General features: G+C 36.9%; 1 protein-coding gene across 1 annotated transcript in view; it reads right to left on the bottom strand.

Moving 5' to 3' along the window:
• Window positions 1-3288, bottom strand: part of Ttc29 (tetratricopeptide repeat domain 29) — a 135253-nt gene extending 131965 nt beyond the window's left edge. The window contains exons 1-2 of the mRNA XM_027926551.2: window positions 3197-3288; window positions 1196-1279 (exon numbers count right to left, since the gene is read on the bottom strand). Of these exons, the coding sequence (XP_027782352.2) occupies window positions 1196-1279; window positions 3197-3288 (176 nt within the window). The remainder of the gene's footprint in view (window positions 1-1195; window positions 1280-3196) is intronic.
• Window positions 3289-22335: the final 19047 nt, after the last annotated feature.

Below are 22335 nucleotides of genomic sequence, written 5' to 3'. Positions count from 1 at the left end.
TCTATTTATGTATGATGTGTCAAAATGCATTCTACTGTTATGTATAACTAATTAGAACAAATAAAAAAATTAAAAAGGAAAGAAAATTAGTAACTATACTACCAAACAATATGGGCCTTTAATTTAATCCAAAAGGTGACCATGGAAAGTTAGTGAAGTAACTGTCAGAATAACATTTAACCAAAGATTTAGATGCTACATATGGCATCTATGGAGCTCTGTAGAAATGAGTAACAAAAGTGACTGTAAAATTTGATCATTTTATAAAGAAGCTATTGACAGAATGAGTTATATTGTTTTTCCATATTCTATACAAATTGACAGAGATAATATCAAACAAAATTAAATATATCAAGAGTTTTAGAATTTTAGAATATATGAAACCTATGCCAAAAATATTAGAATCCCATAGCATTAGGCAATATACTAATAGTATGTTGAGAGTCTTTTTAAAACATTAGCTGCATAAACATTGTAGCATTGCAGAAAAACTGAAGAGTTTGATTAATTTCATAAGATGCATGTACATTTATATGATTTCTATTTTTAATGTTTAAAGAAATTGATTATAACAGAGTCATTAAGTCTATATAGAAGCAATGCTAAGCCTATTTAGTTGTTATTTTAAATTTCTATTAATTTTTCACTAACCTACATGGATTTTTATTTTAGATTCTAACTAGTGATAAAATGGTAAAGTTTACATGATACATTTAAAAATGAATCCAGACAATTTAAGATTATTTTTCCTTAAAGAATTAATTAACTATGATCCATTGATTCATTCTATGGGTACTTGTACGGGAAAGAAAATATATAAATAAAAGTTTTTTTTAATTACCAGCAAAAAAGACACATAACTCTTTCTTTGATAGCTCCTTTTTTCTTGTATTGAGACAGAACACTTTAAAATGAAGGTTAATAAGCAATTATTGGCCCAGACTTAACTAAATACTGTAAATGTGATAGCAGAATATCTTGGTAAATATAAGAATTTTGAGAGCCATAAAATTGAAGACTTTGATATGTGCAAGATCAATAGACATGACTTATCACTATTTAATATAATCTTTAATTTTTAAATACTATGTTCCAATAAAAAAGTGTATGGCACAGGAAAACTGAAATTTCAATAAAGAACCAAGACAAAAGAAACAAACTTTGTATTAAAGTATCTTTAAGAGGTTATACTTACGCAGCAACCTCCTCTTTTGACAATCCTTTGAAATTCACCTCCACATAATGATCTATGTCTTCTTTTTCTTTGATCAATTGAGCACTGAGTGAAATGGAAAGAAATAATAAAGCACTGCCTTATGAAGTTGGAAAGCTACCAAACACATAAAATGCCACCAGGAGAACAGAAATATTCAGCTACAATAGCATTGATAATAAATATTATGCAATAGCTATGGAGTTAGGTTGTTAATGGACCATTTAGAAATTTTAATTTTCCTGAATGGAACAGGGATGAATATTAAGCTCAATGTTTTATAAATAAATAAAACACCAACATGTGGCAATAATACATATTCTTAAGTAAGTGGAGTTTTCTCCTTGATGTAAGGTTTTCTATCTTGTTCACACTGTTCTGCAGAATAACTTCCCAATGCAAAAGTCACATTGTGTTTGGAAAAATACTTATTTGACAATGTAAAAAATTTATTTGTCCCAAACATTATTAAATTTTGCCTTAAAATGCTGTTTAAATGTTTTTAAAATTTATTTTGTAGTTGTAAATGGACACAATTCCCTTATTTTATTTTATTTTTTAATGCGGTTCCAAGGATCAAACCCAGTGCCTCACACATGCTAGGCAAGTGCTCTACCACTGAGCCACACCCTAGCCCAAATGATTTTTTAATTACACTTAAAATTCAAGTTATTATTAGGGTTTCAAGATGCAAATGATTTTAAGAAGACTTTACTGAGAAATATATTCACAGTGTATTCTTTCTTCACATTTCCTTGCACCTTTTAAAATAAATGTGCTATTAGCCTCTCATAACTCTGAAGATACGAAACCAAACATTTCTAAATATTTGTGTTTTATCCAGAAGCTATTAAAGAATGCTTATAAAAACTTTGCCCTAACTGAATGATAAAATGTCTTTCTTTAATAAAAAGACCTCAAGAAGAAGTTTTCTTTTCAATCCATCTGACTTTAGGGATGTGAGATTGGGTTATGTTTTTGCTCAGCTCAAAAAGAAAATGTAATTTCAGTCATTAAAAAAGACAGTAGGAACAAGCTTTTTCAGATTTTGTAAATATTTCACAATATTCAAAAGTAAAACAAAATACACATTCATACATATACATAACCATATGCATCTATTGAAAGATTTCTCAGTTATAGAAAAAGAAAATTTTGATTTGCTACTTTAAAAGAACTTTTATTTTTCTTTAGCTGTGTATTTATTCTGATCCAGGGGCTTTGGTCTTTTCCCAAAATACTAAAAATGAGATATGAGAACAAAGAAGTCTCATAATACTTTGATCATTATGCCTTGCAGGAATTGAGAAGTATGCAGTAAGGAAAATAGTCAAACTTACATATGCAAATTATTTATATTGATAAATAATATGTGTATTACTAAAAGTCAACAAAATTACAAATGGCAAATTCAAAGTAGCACAATCTCACTTAATATTCATAAATATGATAAATGCATCAAGTTCTCTGTTCTGCATTTTCTCAGTGACAACTCTAATAGCTCAGCAGCCGTTCAAAGCGGCAGTTTGACGACGCACTTCGAGGGCCCAGCGTCATTTTGGGACCTAAGGCAAGCCTGTCAATCTATCCTAGTAGGAAGGCTGCGCCCTCATTTCTCCAAACCAGAAGTCAGCATTTGAGACCTCACAGATAAAAAGCCATATGCTTTTATTTCTTAAAGCTTCTCCTTTCTTTTCTCTGCACACAATAAAAAAAGGGAAACATCTCAAAACTCTATAGGAACCTTGACATAAATGCAATGAGGAGTGAGATGATTAAATGAGTACTAGTTCAATAAATAAATACCTCTTTAGTATTTCAATGAGCTTCATCAATCCTTTTGAAACAACAAATTTGAGAATCTGAATATGACAATATATACATTTCTCTTTTCCTTAATCAATCTTATTTTCTTAGAGACACTATTGCCATCTCTTATGGCAGAATTTTATTCAGTAAGAAACGAAAACAAGGGACACTTACCTTGGAATTAGTCTTGAGGAGCATGGTAGCTTCTGTCTGGCTAAGTGTATAAGCTTTGGACGTGTCATGAGTATTGGGGGCAGAGTGGTCATTTTGGACTATAAAAAAGCAAACAAAATGATATTTTAAAGAACAAATCTTCAGAGTACCCTTTCAAACATTATTAACAATCTCCAGTCTGTCAAGAATGCCTCTGTAGGTAGAGCAATTGCTCTGTTACTTGGGAATCATACTCAGTGAGTAGATTCTGCAGGTTCTCTTCTCATTATCTGTCTACTGTCTGATTTTTGGTCAATTTATTCCTCAGCTGCATCTTCATCACCAAGTGGATGAGGAGAAAATCCAATAAATTCACTAAGATTCAGATCATCAGCAGCTTTGGTAACGGTTTTGTTATGGGACATGGTTGCAATTAAAGCATGAAGGGTTTCAGGATAACTATGGATTTCAAATGTTTAGAAGAAGATGTGGTCAAAAAGTTAGGGAGAATTTTGGTGGGATCCTGATGGGGTAGAGTCTCGCAAACTAGTTTCTGATTGAGATAAAAATCTATTAATGGACTTAGAGCTCAGAAGTGTCAAGATCTCACTGTGACTTGGAATAGATCACTGTTTTTCACTATGACATAAATGAAAAATCTTTTGAAATTCAGTGTAGAATTGGGTAGTCTTGGGTAATCTTGTGTTTCTGAAAAAAGATTATTACTTTGGCCTTAAAATAATTTTCACATAATTAAAATTAAAAGATAAGATCTAATGCAGATCAATGTTTTATATTATAGTCCTAATATTGGTTTATCAAGCCATGCTCTGCTTCATGAAACATAATGTCTTCTTATTTCTATACAGTTATAGTTTTAAAGTCTAATCAGTAGTTTTATAGTAGTTTTATAGTTTTACAGTCTAATCAGTAAACATTAATACTTTTCTCCAAAAAAAAACATCAGAAATGCTTTACATTATATAGCATACATCATAATATAATGCCTTAATTCCTTTTAGTTAAAAGCCTTTTTCTGCCAGGCACAGTGGCATATGCCTATTATCCCAGTGGCTTTGGAGGCTGAGACAGGAGGATCACGAGTTCAAAGCGAGCCTCAGCAAAAGTAAGGCACTAAGCAGCTCAGTGAGACCCTGTATCTAAATAAAATACAAAATAGGACTGGGGATGTGACTCAGTGGGCAAGTGCACCTGAGTTCAATTCCTGGTACCCCCCAAAAAAAATCTTTTTCTGACCAAATATTATATTAATAGTAACTCTGGATTAGGATGATTAGAATTTACTAAATGGCAACATTATGCAGAACATGTGTCAAGAATTTCTGACCAAGTTAGGGTTAAACTCCATGGACAGGTCTGAGGGACATCAAAGTCTCCTAAATCCATTTCCTATGCTTTACTTCAGAGAAGCTCTAAAGACCAGAGTCTTCTGATGTGACAGAGTAGCTTTGAGCCAACTCAGTTTTTAAATCTCACCTACCCAGCCCTAGTAGATTTCAAATGGGAGAGAAGGAGACAAAAGCTGTGATTTCTTGAGTCAGGGCATTCCAGCCTCTGCGAGTTGAAACTGTTCTGAGGTCCCCACTTTGCCTTACCAGGCATGATGTAATGGGCAGTGGGGGCAGGGTGATCTCTGTTCCATTGCAGGGGCATTCAAAGGATTCACCAAGAAACTTCCCCAATACGGAGAAGATTCAGCAACTTGCAGAGAGAGGAAACAGACTGCAGAAGCTCTGATCCAGCCAATAATTCCCATCAAGGTGCTTATAATCCGCCGCAAAAGTTGGCCTACCAGTATGTTATATAAAATCTTTCCTCTTTGATGTTTACTTGGGTTAGACAATTTTTGGCTAGAAATACAAGCATCTAATGAAATCAGATGCAGATGATGTACACGGAGAGCAACATGTCTTCTTTGTCACCCAGATCAACTGCGATTTTTTTTTTTTTTCAAATTCTGAGTCAACGTTTTCAACCATTAAAGTTTCAGCTGCCAGTTCCTTCATTTTGCTCTCCTCTGATCTGAGAACATGAGCAGCAGGAGCACCTTTACTCTTAAATTTAGTTTAATGTAAGTATCGCAAGCCCTGCTGGCAAGCCTCAAGGCACAAACTCTGAATGGGGGGCGGTCAGAGCAGAATTATAAAATGGGAAAAAAGTTATTAGCTGCATGCTGGAAAAATATCCCTCAGCCAATCTAGTTTGAAAAGTTTAAGCTCAGAGTTGGGGTGGAAATTGAGCAGACTCTCTCCCTGCTCTAAACCCCACCTCCTACCTTGCCAAGCTATGCCTGTTGGGCAAGGATATTTTGTTCTTCATAAATAATACATGGGCACATAAGTGTACTTTATTTTACATAATAGATGATGTGTGATCTGAATTTCATGAAGCACATAATGTTTGAAATATACCACATATTTAGTGGGCTCCTATAGCAAATTACTTTCTTATCTAAGTAATCACCATCTCTTTTGTTCAGTATTGTTTATGCTGAATTTTCTGAAACTAGGAAGTAACTATATTCTAGCAAGTAGAAGTGGACAAAGAGAAAAACAAGAGAAAAAATTAAAGTATGTTTAGGAGCCTGTCATTTGAGGCTTTAATTATACCTGTAGAGCGAAGAAGCCTATTGCTCTTTGTTAATCTGAGCTACATGGCTTTCCTAGTGTTGGCCAGTGTTCCCGGTTCCTAGGTGAGCTCCAACCTAGTCTCAGCTGTGAAAAATGGGTTGAGTGCTGCTGTGTGGTGACTGACTTTGACCCACAGCAGAAATGGTGCACATGGCTCTTGGCTATCGGCAGTTCTCCCAGCTCATCACCGCAGAGGAAAACACAGGGCAGAGTGATTACAACAAGGGGAATTGCTCAGATTCAGGTGAGTAAGAGAAAAGCAGAATAAGAGTATCTCTCTGGCTGGTATCAAAATGAGCTTAGCCCCAGGAACCCAGGCTGAAGCAGTCTGTTAGGAGGACCCAGAGGCTGCCCCCTCAGTGCCAGTAAGTGGGCTGTGCTACATGTGGCACCATGGGGCTGAGACAGAGATCAAAAGGCCGCCTAAAGCCATTCCACTGTTGGTATTCAGAAGAGATTTGGTGCATTCTTTGATCTGCTGGTTGGTTCTTGTATCAGCGGTTACAGTCTCTAAGTTTGGCCCCCACATGCAAAGACAAATGAGAATGAGAATACAGGATGAAAGGTTTGAGAGTTCTGGGTCAGGCTGAAAGTGTCCCATGGTGTGAGTTTAAATTTCTGGCCCCCAAGTAAAATTCTTCAAAGAGTAACCCTCCTTCCCACTATCCCCAGAGATGCCCTCATCAGAAAACACAAAGGGTGGGGGGGGGTACTACTACTTTGTAGACAGAGGCTACTTAGGGAGGGACTGTCTGAGGTTGACCAATGTCCCCAGAGTTCAGCCATTTTTGGATAGAAGCTGGGATGAGAGAATTAAAGCCCATAAACCATATATATATTATGTATTATATGTATATATAATATGTATATGTAGATTATAGATATAGATATATAAATATACATACATATCAATCAAGAGAGTTAAAAATAAATATGACTTTGCTACTATGTACAAAAATCATCCAGAAGAATGAAAACTTTTCATACCATCACCACAAGCTCTTTTACTATGAAACTTTAAAAGAAAACTACAGAATCTAACAAACCATGCTCCTTGAAAGAGCAAAAAAGAATTCACACGAATGATTTTAAGAAGTCAATAAATAATGTTTATCCCTTGCACCATAATTTTTGGATGCTTATAGCATTCTGTGGTGGATAATTACATAGGTTGTTAAGTAAATAGAAATCACACATTTCCTGCCAACTGACATTTATTGATGGTTAGATCAAAACAGAGAGTAGGAAAAGTGTTTGAAGGCAGGCCACGTTTCACCTAACTTACATTTGCAAATTACTGCTGAAGTTCTATCCAGGCTTACAGACTTCAGCCTGGAAATCAGGAAGAAAAATAAAATAGTAAAGAGAGAAGGAAAATTAAAAATGCGGTCAACAGAAGAACTCCTCTGCCACCCTAAGCACGCAATAAGGTTCATTCATACAATAAATATTATGTGTTTGTACCTAGTATTTGTATATGTTCCTACTATGTATTTAAATGAATTACTGTTAAAAATAAACCACCCAAAGTGTAGACCCAATGAAACTTATCACAAATTTGATGAAATATCAAAACACCTGAAATATGTGTATGTACTGATATAGTACAATACAAATGTGATATTAGGGATAATCACTTGTTTGTTCTCTAAAGCTTATGAGATGGAGTTTTCTTCACCCAAACAGAAAACAGTTTAATCCCCTTTTTGTTCTCTCCTAGTTCTAAGAAAGTTTTAAGAAAACTACAGAAGAAATATCACAAAAATTATGCTCCTTGAAAGAGCAAAAAGAATTCACACCTATCAACTTTTTCCTACCCCTGTTTATTTTTCATGGCTCTGAGAGGGTCAGGTGAATTGGGGCGCAAGAATAGCGCCTTTGTCTAGTCCTTTGGATTGTTTTTTGAATGAATTGGCTAGGGCCTCAACTTAGGGAGCCTGAGGCCCACTGATGGAGAAAGGTCTCGGGCCTGGGGAACGGACTGCCTGGAAAGAACAGCCCACCTCAACGAGGAGCTGAGAAAGCCCTGTCCCCAGTCTCGCCCCCAGGGTCACGAACCTCGGTGAACTGGCCCTAGGGAGCAGCTCTGGTTTTCCGTTCTGCAGAAGTCAGTCCCCTCCGGTGGCAGGTGCAGGGTGCCGACGCCGCCCCCTCCTCCTGTGGAGTTTCCGAGACCTGGCACCGCTGGGCAGAGAGAGGGGACGCCTAGAGCGTCTCCAGGGAAACAGAGGGGCGAGGCGGGGCGGTCGGGGGCTGAGTTAGGCTAAACCGGGGTCGGGGATTGGGCAGCTCTCAGACTCTGAGGGGAGGGGGCGGTACCTGGGGGGAGAGGGTGGAGCCTACCGGCGGCTGGGCGGGGCGTTGGGTCCGAGCCAGCCCATCTAGCAGGATCACTTTCAGAAGTTTCCTTAACCCAGGGCCTGGAGTTTGCCTGAGTCATTTCTCAAGGTACTGCATTCTCAGTCTTTTGCAGCGTTTCCCATTAGTCCACAAGATTGATAGGAAGACGCTCAGCTTGACATTCATGACCCTCGTAATCTGATGTCACTTTATCCATCTAGATAAATAATTCAGTGTTCCCTTGGTCAACTCTGCTGCTGCAGGACCCACATAAATACCCTTCCAGATCCTGACTCCCAAAAGATAACCTGTTTTGGAATTGTGGTCAGCTAACAAATGCAAGGTCTCTTTCAGAGAATCTCCCTGCATTCTGCCGCCTCCTCCCCCCCCCCCTCCTCCTCCTTTTTCTTATTTACCTGAAATTTAGGATTTCATATTTTCTCTAAATAAACTGTTAATCTTGATCCATCATTCCATCCATCCCTTCTCTCATACATAAGTGCAAATAAATGAGTCTTCTTGCTCATTCTTTCATATATATAGGGGGCAAGAGAGTGGGGCTTGCTGCCTATTAATAAATATAAATGTACTGCAAAGTAAGACTTTTATGCATTGCCTACTGTCACACACTGCTCACCCGAGTTATTCTATTAACCGTAAATTGATTCTATTTGGAGAACAAGCACAACAGCCATAACCACACTTTCATTCCAACATCTAATTTGCTGTAACAAATCACTAAATTATTTCCATCAAGCAAGTTTATATTATGTATTCAATTGATCACTGTGATTACCTGTAACTCGTCTCCATCTCATTCCCCACATCAGGAAGGCCAGTTCTATTCTGTGAATTCATTACCCAGTGTTCAGCACCATTTTAACACAATCCCACTGTGGAGTGTGTGAATTCTCTCCCAGCCTTCACTCTTAGAGGTTTATGGATTCCATGCACCTTTCCTTCCCACGTGAGACTCTTTGGTGGCTTTCTAGGAGGCTCCCTCCTGCCTCTTTGGACTTAAGTCTTCTGGTTTGCTGATTTTTCACTGGCACTTCTTTGACTAATTCTCTTTGTTCTGCGGTTTGGCTTAAGATTCCTCAGAGCTAGAAAATTCAGTTAGAGAACTTTTATATGCTACTGGCTTAAGGAAAAAAAAAAAAAACTGTTTCCTACAACAAAAGGATGCTAGCCTCAGGAGCCACTTTAGCTAGAGACTCAGACCCTTCTGAAAGGTTTGAGGACTCTAGGACACCCCTACCCTTTGCAACACAAAATTAATCTCTCTATCCCTTCTTCTTACACCTACCTTTAGTATGTCAGTATCTCTTTGCAAGGTGCTTAGTTTATATGAGCTAATCTTCCCTGAAAGACTGTGAGCTCCTTGAAACCACAGACTGTCTTATTTTCTTACGAATCTCCTAGAATTGTATAGGGATTGGTCTGTAGTGTGTGCTCAAAGTATTCTTTGAATTAACTGAATGAATGACAGGAGAGATAGAAGTTCCTCCAGTTGATTCTTCCTCAGGCATCTCTCATTGTTTTCTCTCTCTTTTCCACCTAGTATTCCAGGGGGAAGGAGGGAGTGGTACACTAGTAGTTCAGATGCTGTTACTGACATAACAACAGCTAAATCTTTGCTCTGGAGAAAGGTTTTTCAGGTTATGTCAGATCCTCAAAAATGCAAACTATAATCCCCTGGTGGAAGCCAACACATACAAGCTACTCCCCTACATTTGCTCTCAAAATCTTTTTGATATTTCAATTATCAGTCCTGTGTAAAAATTATTCCGAATCTTTCTTGTTTTACTGAAGAGATCCCCTTGCAACATCTGAAGAAATAGAATAAACTAGGTAAATATCTGAGTTCTTTCATGTCTAACAATGTTCTTATTTTCCCTATAGTTATCTGGAAGGTTGGAAATTTCAGGTTTACTCTCATTTTCCTGAAAATCCAGAGACTATTATTTTTCCTAGTATCCAGTGTTTATGATGAGAAAGAAGCCCAGTGAAAATTTCATTTTCCTGTCTTTGTGTGTGATCTCAAGATAAAATTTCTTTGAGGGGTGACCACTGCAAATCTCTGTGGCCTACAACAAAGTTCCTTCCTTCCTTTCTCCCTTCCTTTCTTTTTTTGGTACCAGAGATTAACCACTGAGCCACGTCTCCAGTCCTTCTTTACATACTATTTTGGGACAGGGTCTTGGTGAGTTGCTAAGTACCTCACTAAGTTGCTGATGCTGGTTTTGAACTCGCCATCTTCCTGCCTCAGCTTCCCAAGTTTCTGGGACTATAGGAGTGCACCACCATGCCTGGCCAAAGTTTATTTATTGATTACAATATGCAACTATCCCAAGTCAGTCTTGGGTTTTGCTCCATATCATTGTCACAACAGAATCAAGCTGAGAGAATTACTCCTAGATCTGTTTAAAAAACTCTAATCATTTTTTTTTCTTTTAATTTTCATTCTCTTTGCCTTTTTGTTCTAAAATCTGGAAGTTTTGGAAATATTATTTTCCAGCCTTTTATTGATGTTTCTGAGGGTAGAAGAAGAGTCAAATTTGTAGTCTTTGGAGCTCTTTTTTTTTTCTCCTTTAGAATAGACTTTTCTTAATGAATATGATATTTTCTTGATTATCTCTGAATATATAAATTTGTTTTTTTAAAGTTGTCTTTTTTTTTCTTTAAATTATCTTTTCCTCCAGGAAAATTTTTCTTTGGTTAAGGTTGTCATGTCTCTTTCATGTAGTTTATTGTCTTGGCTGCAGTATTCATTGGTGTCAGGTTCAGCTGCTGGTAACAGAAAAAAAAAAAAAAACATACAAAATTGAAATGACTTTCCATGGTTTCAGTTCCCAGCCCCTGTTTTTAAGTTTCACTATGTATGAATTCCATTCCCAAGATCAACTCAATGGCAACCCAGCCATTGCATCTTTTTTTTCTTTTTTCCTAGAGAAAGCATGCACAGGGGGATAATGGCATGCCCTTTCTGAGAACATGGATACACCAATACTTCCTCTTCCATTGGCGAGAAATCTATCACATCATCACCTTAAGCTTTAGGGGCAGCTGGAAAAGATGATCTTTATTTTGAATAGCCATATAACTTGCTAAAAATCAGGGTTCTATAACTACAGAAAATATGAAAGATTGGAAAATTGGGGGACAATCAGCATCAATGCTACATGTGTCAATTTATCTTGAGGAGGACTGGATCTCTGGAGCAACTTTGTCTCTATTTTCCAAATTGGACTGGTTTCTCTGCATTTCTTCTCTGGGTGAGAATTTTGAAAGCTCTGATGCACTAGACAAGTTATGTCTTCTTGGAGTTCTTTCAGGGTCATAGTATACTCAATCAGCTATTAGACTGTGCTCCTTATGCTAGAATAAAAGTTCAACCTTGGGTACCAATCAGTACTCCTGGAGCCCAGGTATATCCATTACTATTCATTTAGCATCTTCATTAAGGAGTTGTCTGGTGTAAAGTACTCCTTTCTGCTGTGTGTCTTGGGGTGCTGTGGTCAAATGGGGTGCAGAGCACTTAAATTGCATCATGTTCAAACCCATTTCCCCCTTATTTTCAATTCCTTGGGTTAATTCCTTGGTTCTGGATTGCCCAAAGATGCTGAAAAATGACTACAGGTTGAAAAAATTGTTCAGCGTAGCTTCAGGGATGTTTGTTTCTGCCTTGTCTTCAGAATGCTTTTTAAATCTCTCATCTCTTACCCTACTTTCATCACAACTATTAATATGTTTTGTTTATGATTCTTAAAAAATTTATTTCACAGGGATCTTGAGACGGAATGGAGATAAATATATGTGCTCTACTTGTCAGTCTATGACTGTTTCGTAAGAATGGAATTCTAAAATAAGAGAAGAAAAATTAAGGAGCAGAAAGGAGAAGAGAAAATATAGAACAAAAATAGAAAATGTCGGGGGAAATGACAGAGGTGTTGATTTGTTTCTAAACTAGTCAACAAAATCAATACTTATAAATTGCCTATCTTAACTTTAGTATAGATAAATTAATTCAATCCTCTAAAAATTTAGATCAGATCACTTCATTTGCATGTGAGTTGGCTTTATGCATCCGTTTTCTCTCCCAGTGTTAGTGTCCTATCCTCCTGTAGTCAACAGAATGTGACAGAAAATAGGCCAGTCTCAGAAACCTTACCTTGGAATTTGAATTTTGAGTTGCAAAACAAAGAGACTAGATACCTTTGGCATTTATTTCATATGAGCAGTGGTTTTCTATCAAAACAATTCCTACCAATAAATAAATACATAAAAATCACTGTTTTGGTTTCTGTTCCTCTTACCCTCAGAATCCACATTGATTCTTGTGGGTTCCAACTACCCACTATTTAAACCTTTGTCCATTTTCTTTAGCCAGACTGGGCTACAGTACAGATTTGTTGCTTGGGATTATGTCCTCACTTATACGGATGTTGGTACCAGAGGCTGCATTGAAGGCTGCATAAGGGAAATATGAAGTTCTCTGGTGTTGTCATCCACACTGAGCTAAAGTAATGAAGTCCTGGTTCTTGCTTGTGAAGAAAACACAGCAAAACATGATGCTTATGGTCAAATAGCAAATAACTGAGACTATTGGTGTTGAGGATAAAACTCTCACTGACCATGGAGTTGCCACCAAAGATCATCATAAAACAATGATGAGTTCAAGCATTTGGGATTGAATTCATGCTTTTGGTAACATCAGATAATTTAAAGTAGAGAATAAAATCTCAAAAGAATAAGTTCAGAACCCAGAATACAACCAGGACTTTTGTATAACCACCCTGAAAAAAGTCCAGTGACTTAATCACACGAAGATCTGATTGTATAGCCCAGGCAGACTTTCTATGTGAGCATCAGCGCTTCCAGAAAAGAGTGCTGCTTTAACAATGGAAATGGAAATGTGGGTATATGGCATATTCCAAAGACTTGGAGTAACCTAATGTCCCTAATCCCATTAAGCCTCTTCCACAGGGGAGGTATTTTTGCTTAGAAAATTCCCCTCTGTCTGATAGAGCTGTTCTTTCCTTATATGAAGATGCTGACCTTCTGCTTGAGGTTGTTTTCTTGAAAGAAAAACGTGTTCTTTCCTACATAACTTTCATATCTGTAACTAGGAAGGGATCCCATCATGTCCTGGGGAACAAAATGAAAATAGTTAAATTTGAGAAGTTTTGTGTATACACACCCACATACACGCACACACCCATACATACGAAATTTATTAACTTATATCAGCACAACTCTAGGGACATTGTTATTCTTCAGAATGAATATGGATTCTTCAACAAAAGGGATGAAATGCAACATTAGAAATAATAATTTTGCCAAATGGTCTCGTTTTCCAGAGGCTATGAATTCCATATGGTATTCTGGGCGACTGAGTGCACTCTACACTTTACTGGTTAATGAAAAAGAAGTTGTATTTTAAACATGGCTTAATTTAGAGGAAAAATTTTAAAGACCTTCAAAAACAGAAATGCTAGGGTGTTTTTATCATATATGAATCACTTTCTGACTATGCTCTCTAGGAGCGTCTAAAAAAGTTTTCCTTCATCAAGCATTTTAAATCTGAGGAGGACAATGCCAGAGCTTTTATACGTTCCTTACTAATTTCTTTCCCAAGATGGGAAATGCTGGTGGGAGGTGTTATACCTCACCTGGACACTGTGACTTCTGTGGAAATATAGTACTCCTGATAAGTTATTAAATCTCAAAGGCAGATTAGGTATTTTTTTTACTGTAATATACAGTCATGCCATTGTGTTAATTAGAATGGCATGATCTACACAGATCTCAGACTGTGATTAATTGGTTCAAGTTCAAATGTTATTTTTTTTTAAACTAGCAAATTGAACAGCCTGAGAAAACAGGATTGCACTAAAATAGAACCATGAGTATGAAGAGGCTGAAACAAAATAAAGAAGTTGAGCACCAACTGATGCATATCAGTAATTATAAACAAAAGTTGAGTCTTTGTATACTTTGAGTTTAAAAACATGCAATATGGACTCTTTGAAAACAATAAATATAACTAGATTTTAAACCAAGGAAATACAGATTAGATGCCAAACAAGGTAGCTCTGGTTTTCAATCCAGCTCCTGAAGACTTTCCAGGGTTGCTTTGGTGTCCAGAGTTTTGAGGAAATGGTTTCCCAGGCCCTCAGCTCTCAAGGATGCTCTGTCCTAGCATTAGTATGCCTGAGTGCTGTACCCCTAGCCTGCTGCTTCTCCTTCTCCAGTTCCCTTTCATTTTATAAAGTCCTACCCAACAAAGGGACAATTTGAAAATGCTCAGTTCAAAACCTATTTGCTGATTCTACTTGATTGCATCTTAAAAGCTATATTTGTAACCCTGCAAGTACATACTGTGAACCTTTTACCTATGCCTTCTCAAAGATAACTGTATTTATTTACTTAGGTAATTGCACTAGGGGAAAGTATTATATTCAAAATTGTTGGATTCTTAGGCAGTAGATGTTAATTCTGAGCTAGTGCTAATTTCTAGGGGTCCAGAACACCATATTAGATTTTTGGTTAATGAATTGTTTCTTTTTTAAAATTTAAAAATACATTTAGTAGACCCTGAGCCCATCATATGATGAATTATTCTGCAGAAAAACAGCAGCATTTTTCAGTTGTCATCTGAACTATGGAATAAAAGTTACCATAGAAGAGGGTTCAAAGGAAAGCTCTTGAGAATCTTCTTTCATGCAGCAATTTCCCTGAATCAGATCATTGAAAGGATTTGCTAGATTCTAGTGAGGTTCACCCAGAAAGATTTCCTGTGGGCAAAGGATTTACAGAAGCAGCGATATGAAAGCACAAGGCAACTTCAGGTTGGTCCTTTGTCTTCCTATAGTTGTGCAGGATGGCAGAATGGAGTTCATCTCCAGAACAAGTTTCCCAAGGGATCTTTTCCACTCCACTGACTATAAAGACAAAGTAGGCTCTGTACCAGGTAAACAGGTAAAAACAAAAAAAGATAAGAAACAGAAAAGATAATCTACAGAATGGGTAAAATATTTGCAAATTGTATTTGATAAGAGTTTAGTATCTAAAATATATAAAGAACTCTTGCAGCTCAACAATAAGAAGGCCAACAACCCAATTAATAAAGGGGCAAAGAATCTGAAAAAAAAACAGGTACAGATTAGAAACCTATATCTTTTTAATAAACAATGTAGACCAGCTAGAACAGAGTACATTCAGAGGAGTTTCAGACATTAAACAGCTGCTCTGGTTTGAATATGGTTTGTGCCCTCCAAAATGCACATTAAAATTTGATTGTCACGTGGCAGTGTTGGAAATTGGGACCTTAAGAGGTGATGCGGTGTTAACAGGGATTGATGCTTTTCTCGGTGGATGGAATTGCTTCCTGAATGAATGGGCTGTTATAAAGGGAGGCTTCCTCTTTATTTTTCTCTCTTCTGAATGATTCCTCTTACCCTTTTGATATTCAGCCATGTTAGGATGCAGCACAAGCCCCTCACCAGACGCAGCTGTCTGCTCGTAGACTTCCAGCCTCCAGATCCATGAGCTAAAGAAAATTCTTGCCTTTATAAAGTACCCAGTCTCGAGTATTATTATGGCAAGGGAAAACAGAACAAGACAAGAGCACTTTCTGTATCACTGGCTTGTACGTTGAATTCCTCTTTGCTGGGCATCCCTGGAAATAACCACAAAGCTACCATAGATCAGCTGCAAGTTTACCCTGCTCTTTCCTGCCAACATAGCAAATCAAAAGCAATACTGCATTTCTGGAGGTATTTGAGATTTGAAAATTATAGGGATCGTAATTCCTTGCACATTCCCACTTAATCCATGGGTTAGCTTCCTGAAGAAGGGAAGGTGAATTTGATGGTAGCTCTGATTGTGCTATTTGTGATAGTGCCTTTTTGCTGAAGCAATGTGGTATACAGCATATAATGTTCCTCCCCTACATTTTAAAAAATTAAGAAGAAGAAGGAGGAGAGGGTGGGGGACAATGAAGAAGGAGGGGAAGGGGAGGAAGAGAGGCAATTTGCTTTTACCTAGCAGGGATAGCAGTATACTTTTTTCCCCTAGTTTGTTAATCTTTCAACCCTTATTCTTTGTCTATAGAGGCCTAAATTCTTTTGTCATCTCATACAATAACATGCTGGATTATTATATTGATAGATTTCTAATAAGCCTGAAAAACAAAATAACAGAAGTCAATTGCCATGCATTGGTACTATAAATACATGCCAAAAAATACAAGTCTTGTTAAAATACAAGTCCTTCATTTCAGTGAAATTTTCTGAAGGGGTGGTGTTTGGATGTTTGAATACTTTAATGTAGAGGACAGTTTGTTGAAAATTTCCCATCCAATCAAAATACTAATTTGCCTGTTTTTAGATTTTGGAAGCTGATATGAATTATGGCCTCTCATCATTTCCAGGGCTGTATCCTATCATGAGGTAATTTTGGCCATTATTATTTTCTAGCCCCAGAATCTGCACTGATATTTGCTCTTCTCATATATATGATTTTCTGAACTCACAGTGGTTTTTGTAAGTCCCTGATATCATTCGTTCCAATCACTTTTTCTAAAGATAGACAGTTGATTTGTATTACTTAAAACAAAACAAACAAAACAAAACCTACTAACTTATGTGATGATTAAGAAACTATTAGATAATACAAATGAAATTTTAAAATTTAATTAAGAATGCTAATAGTTATTAATTACAAATAATATCAGCAATAATGAACATTTTAGACTATGTATGCTTCTAAAGTAAGCATTGAGACTCTAAAATCAATTAAGAAATTGCATTAAAGAGTATACATAACAATTACATTTATTTTTCTATTGTCACATAGAGCTTTGATAAAATTAGTTTGAAAAATTGAGGTCAAAATATTTTATTTAGCTGGGCACAGTGGCACAAGCCTGTAATCCTAGTGACTTGAGAGGCTGAGGCAGGAGGATTGCAAATTCAAAGCCAGCCTCTGCAACTTAGTGAGACCCTGTCTTAAAATAAAATACAAAAAAGGGCTGGGACTAAGGGGTTAAGTGTCCCTGGGTTGAATCCCTTGTGCGCGCACACACACACACACACACACACACACTATATTAAATGATGTATGTTTATGACCTGACCCAAAACATTGTAAAATATTTTTGAGGTTCAAACATTTTATATTTGTATAGTAAATTAGATGGAGAAGTCTAGCCAATATGTATTGATCCTACATAAACAGTGCACTGCACTAGTTACTCTAAGGTAAAACAAAAAAGTCATTTGCTTATTGATGCTTGCAAGTAATAATTTTCATACTAAATTTAGAGTGGAAAGACTTTATAGATTTTACCAAAACGTATAGCACTCTTGTAATTGTCATAAGTGTTTTTCAGTTAAAAGAATTTACGAAAATAGCTTTTAAGGTACAATCAAATAGAATCAGCAAATAGGTTTTGAACTGGATATTTTCAAATTGTCCCTTTATTTGGAAGGACAATCAAATGAAAGGGGGCTGGAGAAGGAGAAGCCACAGGCTAAGGGTACAGCACTCAGGCACAACAATGCTAGGACACAGCATCCTTGAGAGCTGAGGGTCTGAGAAACAATTTCCTTCAAACTCTGGACATCTAAGCAACCCTGAAAATTCTTCAAGAGCTGACTTAAAATCCAGAGCTACCTTGTTTGGTATCTGTACATCCTTGATTTGAAATGTAGTTTTGTTGTTGTTTTCAAAATGTAAAATTGCATGGTTTCAAACCCAAAGTATACAAAAACCAAGTTGTGTTTATAATTTCTGTTAAACATCAGTGGTATTCAACTTCTTTCCGTAGCTGTGACAAATACCTGAGATAAATCAACTTATATGAAAGAAAGAATTATTCTGGTCCATGCTTGTGAGGCCCTGTTGCAATATAGTACATTTTAGGAATGTGATGGAGGATGTCGGTTCACCTTGTGGTGACCTGGAAACAAAGACGGAAAGGCAGAGGCCCCGATATCTCCTCTAAGGGCATGCCCCAGTGACCTGACTTCCTTCCACTAGGCCCTACCTTCTGCTGCCCCCCAATAGTATAACAGATTGTGGTCCAAGCCTTCAAACTGTGGGCCTTCAGGGGACATTCAAGATCCAAATTATAGCAGTGGGACATTATATGTATGTATATTTGTATACATATATATTTTCTATCCAGTTACTTGTGTGCACACAAATGTCATTTAAGATATTAAGAAATGTGTTAATATTTTTCCAATGTATTTCAGAAACAAAGCTTCTCATTTTCAGAAGACAAAAATTAATTGTACATGCCAGAAGCATTCTAAATTCATGAACAAAATATAAAATTTAATCACTTTTCTTAAAAACGGTTGTAAAAGATGACAAACATCACATTTGGTAAAATTCTACTATAACTTCCAGTACAGCCTCACATGAAAACAACTTATTAGGTATAAAATTATTCAGATGAGTTGAAATAGATGTAACAGAGATGCAAAAATGAGTAGTAGTGCTAAGTATTGGATTTGAAAGTCTAAGTCCATCTATCTATCCATTATTTCAACAAATCAGGCATTCTGCTAGGGTAGGAATGTCAAGTAAGTTATGTCCTCAGTAAACTTTAAGAGTGAAGACAGACATGCTAACTAGAAAACAGTTTCTTTGCTTTTAAGCTTTGTGATATCTGCATCAGCAAGAGAGAGAACTGGACTAATGCCCTTGTTTTCTTATTGACCTAAATTCTAGACCATCCCTTAGAGCCTGTCTCCTATTTGCTCTTCGATCTTTCCCTAATTCTCTCTGTTGTTGACTAATTTCCTCTTTAAGGTCTCCATACACCTTGCAGATCTGACTTGCTACCTTGATGCTGATCTCACATCTTCCAGGAATTCACATATCAGTTACCTGTTTTCCATCAGTTTGCACAACTGGTTAGTTCAGTGAAACCTCACACAGCACTGCACAGCATTGTGGTGGATTCTCTTCCCTGGACCCTTCCAGTCCTAGGCCACAGTACTATGTGACAAGTGATATAATGACGACATCAAAATCAGTGCCCAAAGGAGAAACCATCCAACTGCCCAGGACCGCATGGAAGCATGGAGGTTTTAGGAGATTATACAGAGGGGATAATGTGATTTTGAACCTTGAAAAATGAGTAGAGATATGTCAGGGACACTGAGAAAAATAGAATGGAAGAGAACCAAGGCTCATTTGATACAGAACAGAGAGCTATGAAAGATGATCCCCGCCCTAAAACAATAGCACTATGAAACTTTAAGGTGCAACCAAGATATTGAAAACCTGAAAGCATAATAACAAGGATATTAATTTAATTAAGCATTATAATTGGAGTAGATGTTTATAAAAAGTATTATAGATGCTCCTCAAGAAGATTGAAATAAATTCATTATTTTAAAATAAAATTTAAAAACCATGAATCTTTTATGGGTGGAATTGTTTACTTACAAGTACATTCTACAAAGGAACTTGGTCTACCTGACTCCCAAGCTTTTCTCCTAAATCACATTGCCTTTAATTAACTTTTTTCCTTCTGATCTATTTATCATTAAGTATCCACATCACAAAAAATTTCCTTCTCCATGTAGAGATTCCTAAGTGGATGGAAAGCATGATCATATTAATTAACATTAATATTTAGTTTCTCCTGGAAACTATATTCTCACCATAAATTAATGTGTTGAGATTTTGGTTTATGTACTTGCATGTGTAAGTTTGGTTATTTGGTCTTAAAGCCTTTACTAAGACTAATCACCCTTGAGTATGCTGCAGAGTTTCTAGAGCTACAGATCTGGGGAGCAAATATCTGAGTCAAGTGGCCCATTTGGAAAGGACCATTTTATGAAGACTGGTTTAGTGACCACTGACTTCTCTTAGTGATATCCCTAACTTGTCCCTCCCAATTAATGCAATAATTATACATTCATGTGATTTATTAAAACTTTGTATGTACCATTAGAAACTAGAAGAGAAAGTAGAATATCAATGAAATTTTTTTAGTAACTCTCTTAGTTTGTGTTGCTATGACCAAATACCATAGAATGGGTAATTTATAAATAATAGTTTATATAAATTAAATAGCAGTTAACTTATAAATCACAGTTCTGGGAGCCGGGAATTCCAAGATCAGTTTATCAGCAAGTTTGGCATCTGGTGAGGGCCTGAACTTTGCTTCCAAGATGGCACCTGTTTGCTGCTTCCTCTGGAAGATATGGATGCTGCGTGTGGGTGATAGAGATGAGCCCACTCCTTCAAGGTCCATACACCTATCCATGAAGGTTCTGCCTTTGTGCCTTAATCAATTCCTTATGGTCCACTTCTTAATAGTATCACATTAGTGATTAAGTTTCAACATATGAATTTTGGGGAACACATTTAGACCACAGCAATAGTCTAACCAGAAAAGCAGATTGAACACTAAAAACTAAAGAATTTAGCTGGGCATTGTGGCACATGCCTGTAATCCCAGTGACTGAGGAAGCTGAGGCAGGAAGATCCCGAGTTCAAAGACAGTCTCAGCAATGGTGAGGAGCTAAGCAACTCAGTGAGACTCTGTCTGTAAATAAAATACAAAATAGGGCTGGGGATGTGGCTCGGTGGTTGAGTGCCCGTGAGTGAGTTCAATCCCCGGTACCCCAAACAAAACAAAACAACAACAAAAAACCAAAAAAAAAAAAAAAAAAAAAAGTTCAGTGGTTTTATGAACAATTAAAAAAAACTTTTTTATATCTTTAGTTTATTTACTTATTTTTACGTGGTGCTGAGGATTAAACCCAGGGCCTCACACATGGAAGGCAAGTGCATACCACTGAGTTAGAACCTCATCCCCTTATGGACAATTTTAGTATTAACATCTTTATATTTTTTTCTCTGAGATAATAAGGTAATTGGGGATTTATTACCTGTCACATTGGCCACTGACAATGCATTCCACAGGCAGCTAACTATAAGGAGTGCAATTAACCAAGGGCCTCACGCACTGTGTTTTGAAATCTGTGGCCCTCATGCCTCCTAAGGTTTCCAGCCACAGGAGGAGTACTAAGGTCAATCAGTTCCTGAGACACTGGCACTCTCGGAAGGCCAATTTTTGCTTAAGAGTTCTCATAAGGCTTTCTCAAATCTAATATTATTCTAGGATACTTCCAGTTATTTTCTTTTCCCTCTCTCTTCCATTGTAAGTTAAAGCTGCACCACAGTCCCATGGCTCGCTTACCCGTTTTTATATCAGATTCTTGAAAGACCCTGACCAACACTTGTAAAACCTTTCCTAAATTCTCTTCAACATGTTATGTCATGATACACAAGGTCAGAATTCCAACTAGTAGAGCCTAGCCTTCCCAGGAGCGGAACATTGAATGGCATATCATCTTGTCTACTTAAAAATGACCCAGAATGGGCAGAAAAGACTCTTAGTAACCAGGCAGATATGATTTCCTATCATATAGTGGAGGTCAATTTGCTTCAGTGCTTTCTCAATGATTTATGAGCAGCATGATTATACTGACAGGGATGGAGGTTACAGTTGGAGAGGCACAGTCACAAGGATTTGCCCTCAGTAAGGAGAGCCTGGCCTTTTCCACTGCTCAGAGCCTGTTTTGTATGCCGCAGTGAACAACTCCAAGTTCCCTACCCTGGGAAGGCCAACCTATTAGCTAGTAGTAGTTAATCACAATATCTACTTTCTCTCCCAAAGAGGCAGTGTTTTGTCCTAACTAAAGAGACATCTATTCTATTTATGAATATGCCTTTCTTATTGACCATGCTTCTGATAGCAGCAGCATCCTTGTGCTTATAAATGCCTTGTATGGCCACGATACATGTGTTAAGAGTTGTTTGTTTGTTTTGTTTCTGATGTTCATAGATTCTTTGCTTTTATCTATAATCTATTATTTATATATATATATATATATATATATATATATATATATATATATATATATATATATATATATAAACTTATGGAAAGAAACAAATTAAGACTCAGAGTTCCAACTGGGACACATTACCTTCTAAGTTTGGAGTGTTGTCTTACAGGATATATTATGTACTCTGAACCAGGAATCAATGTACAGTGCTGTCTCACAGAGCCAGGATTCTAGGGTCCAAGAACCCAAAGGTAGAAGTGACACTGCTTGACATTGCACATGATAT

Source organism: Marmota flaviventris, chromosome 7, assembly GCF_047511675.1.
Source record: "Marmota flaviventris isolate mMarFla1 chromosome 7, mMarFla1.hap1, whole genome shotgun sequence".
Taxonomy (NCBI): Eukaryota; Metazoa; Chordata; class Mammalia; order Rodentia; family Sciuridae; genus Marmota; species Marmota flaviventris.
The sequence above is the reverse complement of the archived record's forward strand: the minus strand, read 5'-3'. Positions and strand labels throughout refer to the sequence as shown.